The following is a 12,290-nucleotide window of genomic DNA, read 5'->3' as shown; positions in this document are numbered from 1 at the left end:
GATATAATTACGTTCCACAAGAAAATTTCCTTTGGATGTGTAATGAAGCTCATTTCTCTGAAAGTCAGGATTAATTTCCCCAGTGTTTGGGTTATAAATAGGACTGGAGTCCATCCAGCTAACTCAGAGATAGCTCCCTTTGAAATTACATTAGCACTTCAGCCTGCTAATTCCCAACTAGTCCTGTTTCCGTTCCTCACCGGTGGAGTATATTTTGCCATAATTAACTGTCTATGAATGTTCACATACCTCTCACAGCTGTGGGAGGAAGGACCCTCCTTCTTGTTAGACTTTATATTTACATATGTAATTTTTTTCTTAACTTCAGTGGAGACCTGGTCCTCACGCGCTGTTTTCCTGTGGGCCCCCTGAGAGTCAGAAACTCAAGTGTTGGCCCACAGCTGCGTGCAGCATGCTCACCACGATGCTGGTGACCTCCTTGTCCCAGTTCTTAGGGATCTCAAGTCCTTCAGGATACAAAGGGCTCTGCCTCCTGACCTGCTAAGCTCTCTGGTACTAACCCTCATCCCACACCTACCTGATCCTGTTCCCTACCTGCATTGATGGTGTTTTCTGTAGGCTCCTGCAAAGTCTCAGAAGATGACCTGGGAAGGGTCATTCTGAGGCCCTTATCTCTTTGTGATTGATACGTCAACAAAAAAACAGTGAGAAGTCATAGTTTTTTTTTTTTTTTCTTTTCAGGTCAGAATCATTCATTTATGTATTCATTCATCACATTCCTTTCATGTTGAATTTGTAGGAGCCTATATTGTAGGTACAGGGCATATATAAAAACTGGTGATCTTTGCTCTCATGGAACTACCTTCATTCTCGTAAGGACGGAAGTTAACAATGGGTGTGATAAATAAGCCAAAGGCAGAGCTAGTTAAATGGCAAGAACTTGTAAAGTGGGATATGTGGTGGAGTTCCAAAGATGGATGACTTTAAGTAAAGGAAATAGTGGTTTCCTTAAGTCACTGACTTGTGAATATTTATGAGAAGAACATTGCATTCAAAGTAATAGCAGGTGTTGAAGCCCCAAGGAGCAGACTCCGTGGAGATCAGGAGTTCCACATGACATGTTCAGTTTTCTGTCCCAGAGTAACTGTTCAAGTCTGGAGAGCAAATCAATTCGATGCTAGTATCTATAATTGAGGGGCGAGCCCTGGGCTGTCAGCCATCAGCACACACGTAGTGTTTAAAGCTGTGAGACTGAGTGGGATTGCTCAGGAGGAGGTATCACTGGAAAAGAGAAGAGCTCCCAGGCCTTCCAACACATAGAAACGGGTAGGAACCGGCAGAGGGGACTGAGGAAGTGACATGTGAAGGAAGAGAGCTAGACTCCAAACAAAGAGAAAGCGTCAAGGGGAGGAGACAGTTATGAACTGTGCCAAACATGATTGCTGGGCAAAGCAGACCAAAAATGGACCTGTTATTTAACAATGTAGAGCTGGTGGGGAAAGTGACCGGATTGCACTGTTACTTTCTGGGAAATGTGTTCCTTAATTCTTAGGAAGACTCTCCATTGACACCATCCCATGGGAGACAATCCCAGGTTGAGCACTCTTGATGTCCAAGCTATTCTTGGAGGGAGACGGGATCCCACTGTTTGCCCAAGCTCATTATGCAACACAAGCTGCCCTCAAATGTGTCATCCTCCTGCCTTAGCTTCCAGAGTGGGCTGTCAAGCATGCACCACCATGCATGGTTCTCACTCTGATTAGTTTTGTTCAAGATTGTTGCGGATGTTGCAAACATGAGTAAAAATACATATCAACCTATATACATTGACTATATCATAACTTAAGAGGTTTTAAATCTATACGTTACTTTACAAACACTTAAAACAATGCTATCTTTTCCTCTCAAATTTTGAGATGTGAATGAAAATAAGATTATTAAATATCCCTGTTTACAGACTTCTTTGTGCTGACGTAGAATGCTGGGTCACATGGTATTGCTTATTGTTGCTCTTTACATTCTCTGGATATGACTCATTTTCAAGTTGAGATTTTTTTTCTTTAATTTAATGCTGATGATCAAATAAATTTCATCCCACTTTGTTACCTTCTTTTCCTAAGGAGCAAAGAAGGGAAGGTTGATTTAAAAACCAGCTCTCCCAATATCTACCCATTAGAACAGCGGTAGAGTTAGCCAGATACATATGGAAAAATTAAATGTCTCTTCCACTGCCAGTAGGAAACTAGAGTGTGAAATGATACAGCCATTTTAGGAAGCAATTTCTAAAAACATTAAGCATAAATCTACTCTAAGATTCAACTATTGTAAACCCCACTAATTTATCCAAAGATTATGAAAGTACATGTTTGCATGAAGACATACCAATGCATGTTCATTTGAAGTAGACAAAATGGCGGTGGTCCAAGTACTCATAAAAAAAAAATGAAGGGGCAAGCAGACTTACATTCATATAATGAAATACTACTTGGCAAAGAAGAGGAGTGAGCTCTAAGATACAATCAGCACTTTGGATGAGTCTCTGAAACCCTGTGAACTGGTGATGCTAAAGACACAAAGGGATCCTGCTTGGGAGTGGGTGGGTAGGGGTGGAAATGCTTGTACTGGAACCATGGTGGTTGGTGGTTGTAGGGTGTATATGTCAATGTTTCGGTACAACTCTCAAAATAGTTGTATTTATCCTAAGTTATACTTCAAAGAAGATGATGGGATAAGACTTTCAAAAAAACCAACAATGCAGTTGCATTGAAGTGGCATGTCACACACGTTTTACATTTTACAGTAGCTGTATTTGGAACATTGCCAATGTGCGTGAACACTCACTCATCATTACTCGGTCTTGACAGGATGAGACGATAAGCCTCCCTTCTCCCTTTTTTGTATAGCAGCCCCTTAGTTACTTAATTTGATTCAATGAGGAAACTTTAATTCAGTATCCTCATCCTCGAACCAGACAGTGGAGAGTGGGGGGGGGGGGTGCAGGAGACAGCATCGCCTTCTATATTCGCTTCCACCTTGAAATTCTCCTTTGCGTTAGCAGCCATCAGAATTACTCGCTAGAAATGCTGTGAACGCCAAATTCCAAGGAGACAAAGGACGTATTGTTCCTCGGTTTTCTTGAACACTAATTATTTAAACCTTGCACAGACGCAGCAGAGGAAGGGCTTGTGGAGTGTGTTAGGAGTAATGATCTCTGACTAGGAGTCGCTGTGGCAATAAACAGCCCCGGAAACATCTGCCTGATGTGAGCCTCTGCATCACTGAAACCATCTCACATCATCACGGTCAGAGCTCAGGGTTGGTTGGTTGTGGAACACTTGTAGTTGGACATATGCTTTATATGTAGTTGCTGAAAATCTAGGCAGTCTGTTTATGAGAGTCGCTAAGACTTAACGAGGACTCTGCACCAGTCGATTCCATGAGCAAAGCTCCCCCATTCACATTCTATTGCCAAGACTTTAAGTAAATTCTTTCTGTTAGGAAGACCTTTGTTGATCCTTGTATCTTTTCTCTAAACTCATTTTGCCTCTAAATTTAGCAACATTCTTTTGTCAGGTAATTGTATTTTGTAATGATTCCTATGCTAATTTGGAGGGACCTATAATACAATTTAATGACTTACGTGTTTATTTTTTATTAATACAATGGCATTTGGAGTTCTGGTTTTAATAACATTTTTCTTTGGTGTGGGGACTCTTGCCAAGTACTTTCAAACCGGATCTTATACATAGATCAAGGAGCTTAAGTATGCTTAAGACATACTTAGCAACATGTGCTTTAAAAAAATGTATTCTCTCTTATCACGAAGAACACCAACAAGTAAATTATTGTTTAATAAAAAATCATGACTTTTCCTCTTCCAATTAATTGTACTTGATATTTACAACTTCCATGTAGCACTCAGGAGTCTGGAACAGGACAATTGTGAGTTCCAGGCCAATCCAGGCTACATAGTGAGACGCTGTCTCAAACATATCATTTTTGTGTTTATTCAAAGCTTAAAATCTTTCTGGATGGCCTTTGCACTCAGGGGGCTGAGGCAGGACCATCAACAGTTTCTGGAATGGGTTACATAACAGACTAGACTCTTATTAAAATAGCAAAATGACAATTAAGCTAAAAATTATTTCAAAATGTTTCATTGAAAAAAAAAACTTCAAACCCTTCTATTTGAAATCATGCACTGTAAACACAGTGCCTATTTATGTGAATTTTGTATGTATACACATAGCATGTATAATCTTCCTTATATTGTTTGCTTACTCCGAACTTGCACACTGGCTTTCAGATATCAACGAATGCTTAGAAGATAGTAGTGTCTGCCAGGGAGGAGACTGCATCAATACTGCGGGGTCCTATGACTGCACATGCCCAGATGGATTCCAGCTGAATGACAATAAAGGATGTCAAGGTACGTTGCTCTTTCCCTCTTATTACGTACATAGTTGCTCAGTTCTGCAGGACTTCCTGACAGAATCTTGCTTTAGTCATGCATAGTGGATGGCATTTTGCATGATGGAAGTGTTTCTGAGGTCTCTGTCAAGCCTAGGGATGTCTTGCTTTGAACCACACTGTATTAAACAAAGCTTGCACGTGTCATAAGCCACATTCTCGTTTTGTATGATTCTGGGGTCACTTGTGCTTTGCTGGGCCTTGTGGGTACCTGATTCAAAATTATTGGTTAGCTTATTTGTGACTATCGTGAATGTATTTCATTTTGCCTCAGAGGTAATATTTGTCCTTTTTATGAAGCCTATTTTTGTCCAGTACCTACCATTTCTTTCTCTCTTCAAAAAAAACAAAAACAAAAACAAAAACAAAAAACAAACAAACAAAAAAACAAAAAAAAACACCTCATTAATGATTTGGTTAAAATAAGGAAGAGCAGGAATTCATATTTTTCAAAGTGCTTATCAACATTTATTCTTCAAAAAAAAAAAAAAAAACCATTTATTCTTCCAGACAACAATACTGTTGACACAGGATGGTAATAAAGACACAGTAATTACAACACAAGTACAAATATGTACCATCACAGTAACCTAAATCACTGTTGGTGCTTCTTTCAATTTTTCCAGCAATATAAAAGGTAGCTTTCCTTATATTCCACTTGTGTGTGAATAACTGAGCCTCAAAGAAGCTAAGGAACATTCTCCTTCCTCTCTAGTAAGGAGCTGGGATTTGAACCTATACTCAAAGAAGACAGTGACATTAAATGATTCTTCTATAGGAAAGCATAGTTGGCTTTTTTTTTTTTTTTTTTTGACTTTGTGGTAGGTCCTGTGTCCAAAGCTGCACCTTGCTGCTGCCGCAGATTTACCTGCATTTGCCAGTCTTAACTTTGTGGCGCTGGTGACATTGCTCAGTGGTAGAGCACTTGCCTTGTATGGGAGAGGCCTTGGGGGAGGGAAAAAGAGTGAGTGAATGAATGAATGAATGAATGAAAAAACACCTGAATGATGAACAGGTTTATGCCTATTTTTCCCACTGAAAGCATATACTTATATTTATATTTATGTATGTTTATTTCTGATACATAAATGTTTCATGTTCCTCTGCCATTAGAGAATTGTGCATAATATTCAAAATATTAACAAATAAGATAATGTATATGAATATTCTTATTGTTAGTATTACTACTGATTGCCACAAATGACCTCTTCTCTGGTATGTTCCAGACAACCCATATCCTTGACCAAGATGGTGCCTTTTCTCTGAGATATGGTGGTAGAGTAATATGAGGCTTTATCTGTATGTCTCTAGCCATATTCCCCCGTGAGTCATTGAGCTGTGAAAGACATGGATGGACCTTTGCCTCAAGGTCTTTTAGAATTAATTCCCTCCTTGGTCCCCAAACCTAAATATACTCCATGTACTTCATTTGATAGTAGGTATTTCTTTGCTCTCATAATGCAATAAGTGAAATTGGGTTTTTAAGTTTTCCACTGTAGAAATTAAATGTGCTCAGACTTGATGCTGTAGAGAGGGAACATTTGAATTGTATGTTTCTGTCAAAATATTTTCATTTTAGTACTTTAAACAAAATTAATCTTGATTTATATAAAAATGCCAGGAGATGAAAAAAAACTCAAAAACCTAAGAAATTTGAATCCTGATCTTTATTATAGGATTTTTTTTGGCTGAAAAGTGATATTTTCTTTTCTAATTTCTTTTGGCTAAATAGAGGCAAAACCAGGTCTCAGTACAAATGGCCCAAAAACTCATAGTGAACATTTTATCATTTAACTTCTAGAGTCAAATCCCCCCAGAACTCACCCAGTCATCTGACTCATTAATTGCACCATGTTCTCTCAATACATAAAATCCCTGTCTGTGGTCTGAGATCAACTTTCAAAGATGTGACTGCTCCAAAAGTGTGGAGGTTAATGACTGTCAATCATTAGAACAAATTGACTTTGTTCTGTGTTGCATTCTTTTCTCAGAGTCAATGAATGTGTCAGCTTGAAAAATTTGAGTTCAAATATGTGATAAGCATTTTTCTGGTGTGTGTGTGTGTGTGTGTGTGTGTGTGTGTGTGTGTGTGTGTGTATACAAGCCCACATGTGGAAGTCAGAAGACGACTTGCAGGAGTCGCTTCCATTTTTCCACCGTGTGAGACCCAGAGATCTAGCTCAGGGCATCAGGTTTGGCAGCAAGTGCCTTCTCGCTGGCATTTCCAAAGCAGGTCCTATGTGCTGTTTAAAGATTATGTCCGAATCTGTGTTATTGCTCTTTTTCTCCTGTTAGGCTGTATACACACGCGTGTGTCCTCGCCTTCCTTGTGTGGTCTCTTTTGCCGTTGCTGGAGGCAGCTTTGTGATCCTTTACTCTGCCTACACTTCTCTAACCCCATGATTATATTGGTGCTCTGTTGAGAGATGCGGGTTTCAGAGTTGGTCCTGATGCTGAAAATGTAATGGATGGCAATGTTACTACCCAGGCGCCATTGTTGAGAAACTATGTGATCAGCCTGCACTTAGGCAGCCTTACCTAGTGTTCTGAAGTTAAGACATTTTAGGGCAGAAGTGTGCTTCAGATTTCTCTTTGTCCCACACAACTAATGGTGATGTGCAGACAGTATGGAAATTCCCTGTTAATGGTCTCTTCAGGAATGTGGCAGGGTACGCTAGAGATTCAGAACACACTTCAGTTTCACGTTTTGACTTACACATGCCAAACTGTGAATTTCTATGGCATTCCGGACCCGTGAAAGAAATCCAACTTAAATATAGTTTGGCTTTCAGCTCAGAGTTACTAGCAGCATAGCTCAGAAATGAACGCTTCAATAAGTACAATCCAAATTGAACGCACATGTTTCTCTAGCTTCGGATATTCGCGGTGTTCTTTTTTAGCAGTTTCCTGGAAGAAAGTCTGGGAATTCGCCTGCAGTTCCTGTCATCAGACTTTTTAGACAGTTCTTATGAACCGATGACTTCTTTGAAAACAAAATCTTTGTGTACAGTGTTTACCACACAAAGCTGCAAAGTGTCAGTAGCTTTGAAAGAGCTTCATGGAGCCACAGAGTAAAAAGCAGAAAGGAAGTCTTAGGGAGCCCTTAGAGCATGACGGATGAGCTTGCGTATGATATTGATGCCCTGGCCAGCCGAGCTCCTGGGCCAGATGGAGGTGAAGAACAGAAGTCTGGAAGGTTAGGATCCAGATTGCCGATGTAATGGATTATCAGCAGGTAGGGAAGAAACAGGAGAACCAAAGGCTTTATCAAAAACAAGACTGTGAAATCATACCGAGAAATAGGCGAGTAGAGAATGAGCATCATGTCCTTCAAAGATAGGAAAATGGTACGAGGAAAATATAACTGATTTCTGCCAATTTTCTTTTCAATTTATGTTGGCTTTGAAAGTTTGCATACAAAGTAATGGGTTTCCTCGTGGAGTTTTCCAACACGCTTTGTCCTTATTGGTCCCCTCTTTCCCGCTCCCTCCTCCAGTGCGTCTCTTCTGCTTTTAGGTCACATGCCTTCAATTATGCTTATTTTTCTGCTCCTCCTCAGATCTTCTCCCCTCCCATGGCCCCTTTCTGGTTTCATGACTTATACCTCCCCTCCCCCCCCCGACATGTACATGTGTACACATATACACAAGTCAAGGTCTAGAGTCCCCATATGAGAACAAGCATGCTGTATTTGTCTTTCCGAGTCTGGCTTATTTCTCTGAGCATAATGATTTCCAGTTCCATCCATTTCCCTACAAATGCCATGATTTCATTTTTCTTTATGGCTGAATAAATTTCTACTGTATTTATATATACCATATTTTTTTAGCCATTCATCTATTGATGGATGTCTAGGCTGGTTCTATTTCCTACCCACTGTGAACAATGTGGCAATAAATATGAATATGCAAGTATCTCTGGGGTGTATTGACTTGAGTCCTTTGGGTAGATACCCAGGAGTGGTACACCTGGGTCACATGATATGTCTATTTTCAATATTTTAGAAATCTCTAGGTTGCTTTCCATAGTAACTGCATCAGTTTACATTTCCACTAGCACTGAATAAAGGCTCCTCTTACTCCCCACCCCCACCCCAGACAGGGTTTCTCTATGTAACAGCCATGGCTGTCCTGGAATTCACTCTGTAGACCAGGCTGGAATTGAACTCACAGAGATCCACCTGCCTCTGCCTCCTGAGGGCTGGGATTAAAGGCGTGCTCTACCAGCACCGGCAAGGTTCCTCTTTCTCCAGATAGGTCCTCAGCAGTATTCCTTGTCGCTTGTTATCTTGACGACATCCTGTCTGACAAAAGTGAGATGGAACCTCAAGGCAATTTAATTTGCACTTTCCTCGTGGACTACTTTTCCGAGTGTTTATTGTCCGTCTGTGTTTCCTCTTTGGAGAATTGACTATTGGGTTCATTAGCCCACTTGTTGATTGGAAGATCCGTTTATTTCGTGTTAAGTTTTTGTAGCTCTTTATATATTCTAGGTGTGAAGTTCCCGTGTGAAATATAGTTGAAGAGACTTTCTCCCATTCTGCATGTGTCTCTCTTCTGCTGACTGTTCCTTTTGGTGGCCCTGTTGTCTCCTTTCTTTGTTTCAGCTGTGGAAAAGCCAAGTAACCTAAGTTCTGTGGCCAGGGAGGGATGTAGCATTCGGGGCTAATAAAGAAAAAGCAGTAAGTCAGAAGATGTTAGAAGTTATTCTACACAGGGATTAGTAGGACCATCAGAGGATGTTAGAAGTTATTCTACACAGGGATTAGCAGGACCGTCAGAGGATGTTAGAAGTTATTCTACTCAGGGATTAGCAGGACCATCAGAGGATGTTAGAAGTTATTCTACACAGGGATTAGCAGGACCATCAGAGGATGTTAGAAGTTATTCTACACAGGGATTAGCAGGACCATCAGAGGATGTTAGAAGTTACTCTACACAGGGATTAGCAGGACCATCAGAGGATGTTAGAAGTTACTCTACACAGGGATTAGCAGGACCATCAGAGGATGTTAGAAGTTATTCTACACAAGGACCATCAGAAGAGCCTCCTGAAGAACTGTACGCACAGAAAGTGGTTGCTTTCTAAGGAAAAGAGTGGAGCTGTAGCTCAGCACGTTCTAAAATCTACTAGGAAGAACTCGGGTCTGGACTTTGTTAAGCTACATGTACGTTCTCCTTATTCTGCTGTGAGCTTCCTATTTGCCAGGGATCTGTCCCATTCATCCACTTGTGGAAAGCATTCAGAAAACACCTGAACTGAAATAAAGATGAACTTCTAAGAAGAAATATTGAGGACCTCTTTAGTAAACGACAAGAGAGACCCTAAGGAATTCCAGGAAGATAGAAAGTGACCTGCTTGCACAGTGCTGAAGACATGGGGCTATTTTATTTTTTTCAGTCATCAATTACCTAAAAGAACCCAAACCAATCACCGTTCCATTCATAGAGTAGTGATATGGCAAGAAATTTTGTGGCGGATACTTAGGACATTATTGATATACAGCACAAAGGGTAAGGAACTCACGGTTTACACACCCTGATTTTCTCAAGGAGCAAACAGAGACATGAGGGACACAGATAAGTGTGAACAAGCCAGGACAATGCAGTGCACACGCCATTGCGTGTGTCAGCACCACTGTGACGAGGTAATCTGCCTCTGGCTTCCCTGTGCTGTTGTTACCGAGGGCACTGTTAGCCAATATGATTAGAAAGGGTTTGAAGGAACATTTTGTTTTCTAACTCCACGTGTTAATAGTACTTAGAGTGCCTCTGTCACCCTGGCCTGGGAAGCAAATGTACATTGAGGACAAACAGAACCTAAGATGCTCACCCTTTGCCCATGGCATCAGCTGTGTACAAATCATAATAGCAGCCACTTCTGAACCTCTAGAAGTGTGTTACGTATTACACTAGACACTTTGCCCTCACTAATTTCATCCTCATAAAGTCAGGCAGTTCGTAACTTCTCTGGTCTTCTTTTCCTCTCCTTTTTTTCCATTACTCATTTTCAGTGAATTATAAATTGGAATTTATTTCTAATATACCCAGCCGATATTTATGGAGTGGCATTTATGAGCTAAATACTATGTACAAGGCATGCCTGGCCTTGCCCTGAGGAAGTCCACATCCTGGGAGGGGAGAAGCACATGTGAGGGACTTCAGTAAAGTTGCTCTGGGCTGGTGAGAGAGGACAGGGAAGAGACAGCCTTCTCATTGATGACTGTTTCTCAGGTTGTTTAGTAATATTCCTCAAGGCTCTGCTATGTCTAAAGCAGGCCAACTCTGGATGGAATCTTGGAGATGGCTATTTTTATAGGTTGACATGGTTGACCAGTCACTGTCACGTGGGTCACCCTAAGTCCTCTGCCCCTTCTGGCAGTTCGACTTGTCTTGTGGTCTCTAATATGGACAGTTGGGTCACAAAAGAAAAGGCTACCCCTTTCAAAAATAGGTTTTCCCTCCTGTATGGTTGGTATTAGAGGGAAACGAAATAGATCTCTTTTCAAATATTTGTGACTCTCTTTTCAATTGCAGACATTAATGAATGCGCCCAGCCGGGACTCTGCGGTCCTCATGGGGAGTGTCTGAACACACCTGGGTCTTTCCACTGTGTCTGCGAACAAGGGTTCTCCATCTCTGCAGATGGCCGCACATGTGAAGGTAAGAGAACCTGTGGGCATGAGGAAGCTGAGAGACGTCTTTCTGCTGAATAGGCAAAAAAGGCTCTCAGACTTAAAAGGTATTTGTAATTCAAGACTTAAGGCTTCTGCATGGCAAGGTGACTCATACTGGAAAGCATAGGTGGCATTTACAAGTAGAATGACCCAAGGCTGTGGCGGTGGAAATACCCACAGTTGGTTCACATATTCGAGCGACGTTAATGAGTGAAATCTGCTCGAGCTGAGGATTCTGGATGGGACACCGTGACATTTTTTTTCTCCTGTTTCAATTACCCTCTGTGGAAGTCACCTTGCTTATTCTGTTTATAAAACATAATGTCCTGCTTGATTTCTCTGTAGCGTTGGGAACCCAGACTGTCTAGCATTATTCTGCTCATGTTCTCACCTCTAAGCCAGTCCATCTTCTTACCTACCCACATTGTATATGATCCTGCAAAGGTCCATTAGACTGTATGACATTTAGATAGCGCCCATTCCTGTTTGCAGGTCACAGCAACAGCTGTTAGTTTTATGCTCTTCGTAACATTATAGTCTAGTAAATGGAGGAATAATACATCTGAACATTTCTTAAAGTAAGCTAAGATTGCCATGATCGTAAGTCTATTATATCTTTTTTGAGATGTGGGTTAGTGAGACTCGACTGCATTTTGAAGAAGTACCTTGTAAATGTTCTATTCTAGGCCTAAGAGAGTACCCAGATTCTTTGCTCTGAAAATAAAAAAAAATAAAAAATACTGCAGCAGGAAGCGTCTGCACTCTTGCTAGTACTACAGTGGAACCCGGCCGAGGAGTGGCGTCCAGGTTCAGCTGAAACCAATTATTATATTGGGAGGAATAAACTGATCTTATAAAACGGAGATTGTTGAAATTGTTCTCCTGCTGAGCAGACAAAACATGGAGGCCAGATTTGGCTGCGATGGGAGAAAGATAGTGCAGGGTGGGGCGGGAGCAAAGAGAGCCAAGGGTTTGGAAGGAATCCCAAGTGGGGAAACGGAGGAAGGCAGCATTGTAATGTGGGCGATGGGAGATTTACAAGGAACTCGGGCTTTGGTGCTTCGTGTTTTATGTTAAGTTTATGTCTGGGGCTCCGAGGCTGTAGCCTTTTGAGAAGACGCCGTGCGAGCTCATACATCTTCCCCCGCAGCCGAGGAGGGTGCTGCCTTGCCTCACACTGACA

The 12,290-nt window shown here is 41.2% G+C and overlaps 1 protein-coding gene across 2 annotated transcripts in view; it reads left to right on the top strand.

Moving 5' to 3' along the window:
* Ltbp1 (latent transforming growth factor beta binding protein 1) overlaps positions 1-12,290 on the top strand; it is a 392,973-nt gene that overhangs the window by 316,209 nt on the left and 64,474 nt on the right. For both annotated transcript variants that reach the window (XM_059248705.1, XM_059248704.1), the window contains exons 23-24: positions 4,268-4,390; positions 10,968-11,093. In XM_059248705.1, the coding sequence (XP_059104688.1) occupies positions 4,268-4,390; positions 10,968-11,093 (249 nt within the window). The remainder of the gene's footprint in view (positions 1-4,267; positions 4,391-10,967; positions 11,094-12,290) is intronic.

The sequence above is a fragment of the Peromyscus eremicus genome, chromosome 22 (genome assembly GCF_949786415.1).
Source record: "Peromyscus eremicus chromosome 22, PerEre_H2_v1, whole genome shotgun sequence".
NCBI lineage: Eukaryota > Metazoa > Chordata > Mammalia > Rodentia > Cricetidae > Peromyscus > Peromyscus eremicus.
Note: the sequence above shows the minus strand (reverse complement) of the source record. Positions and strands in the feature narration are given on the sequence as shown.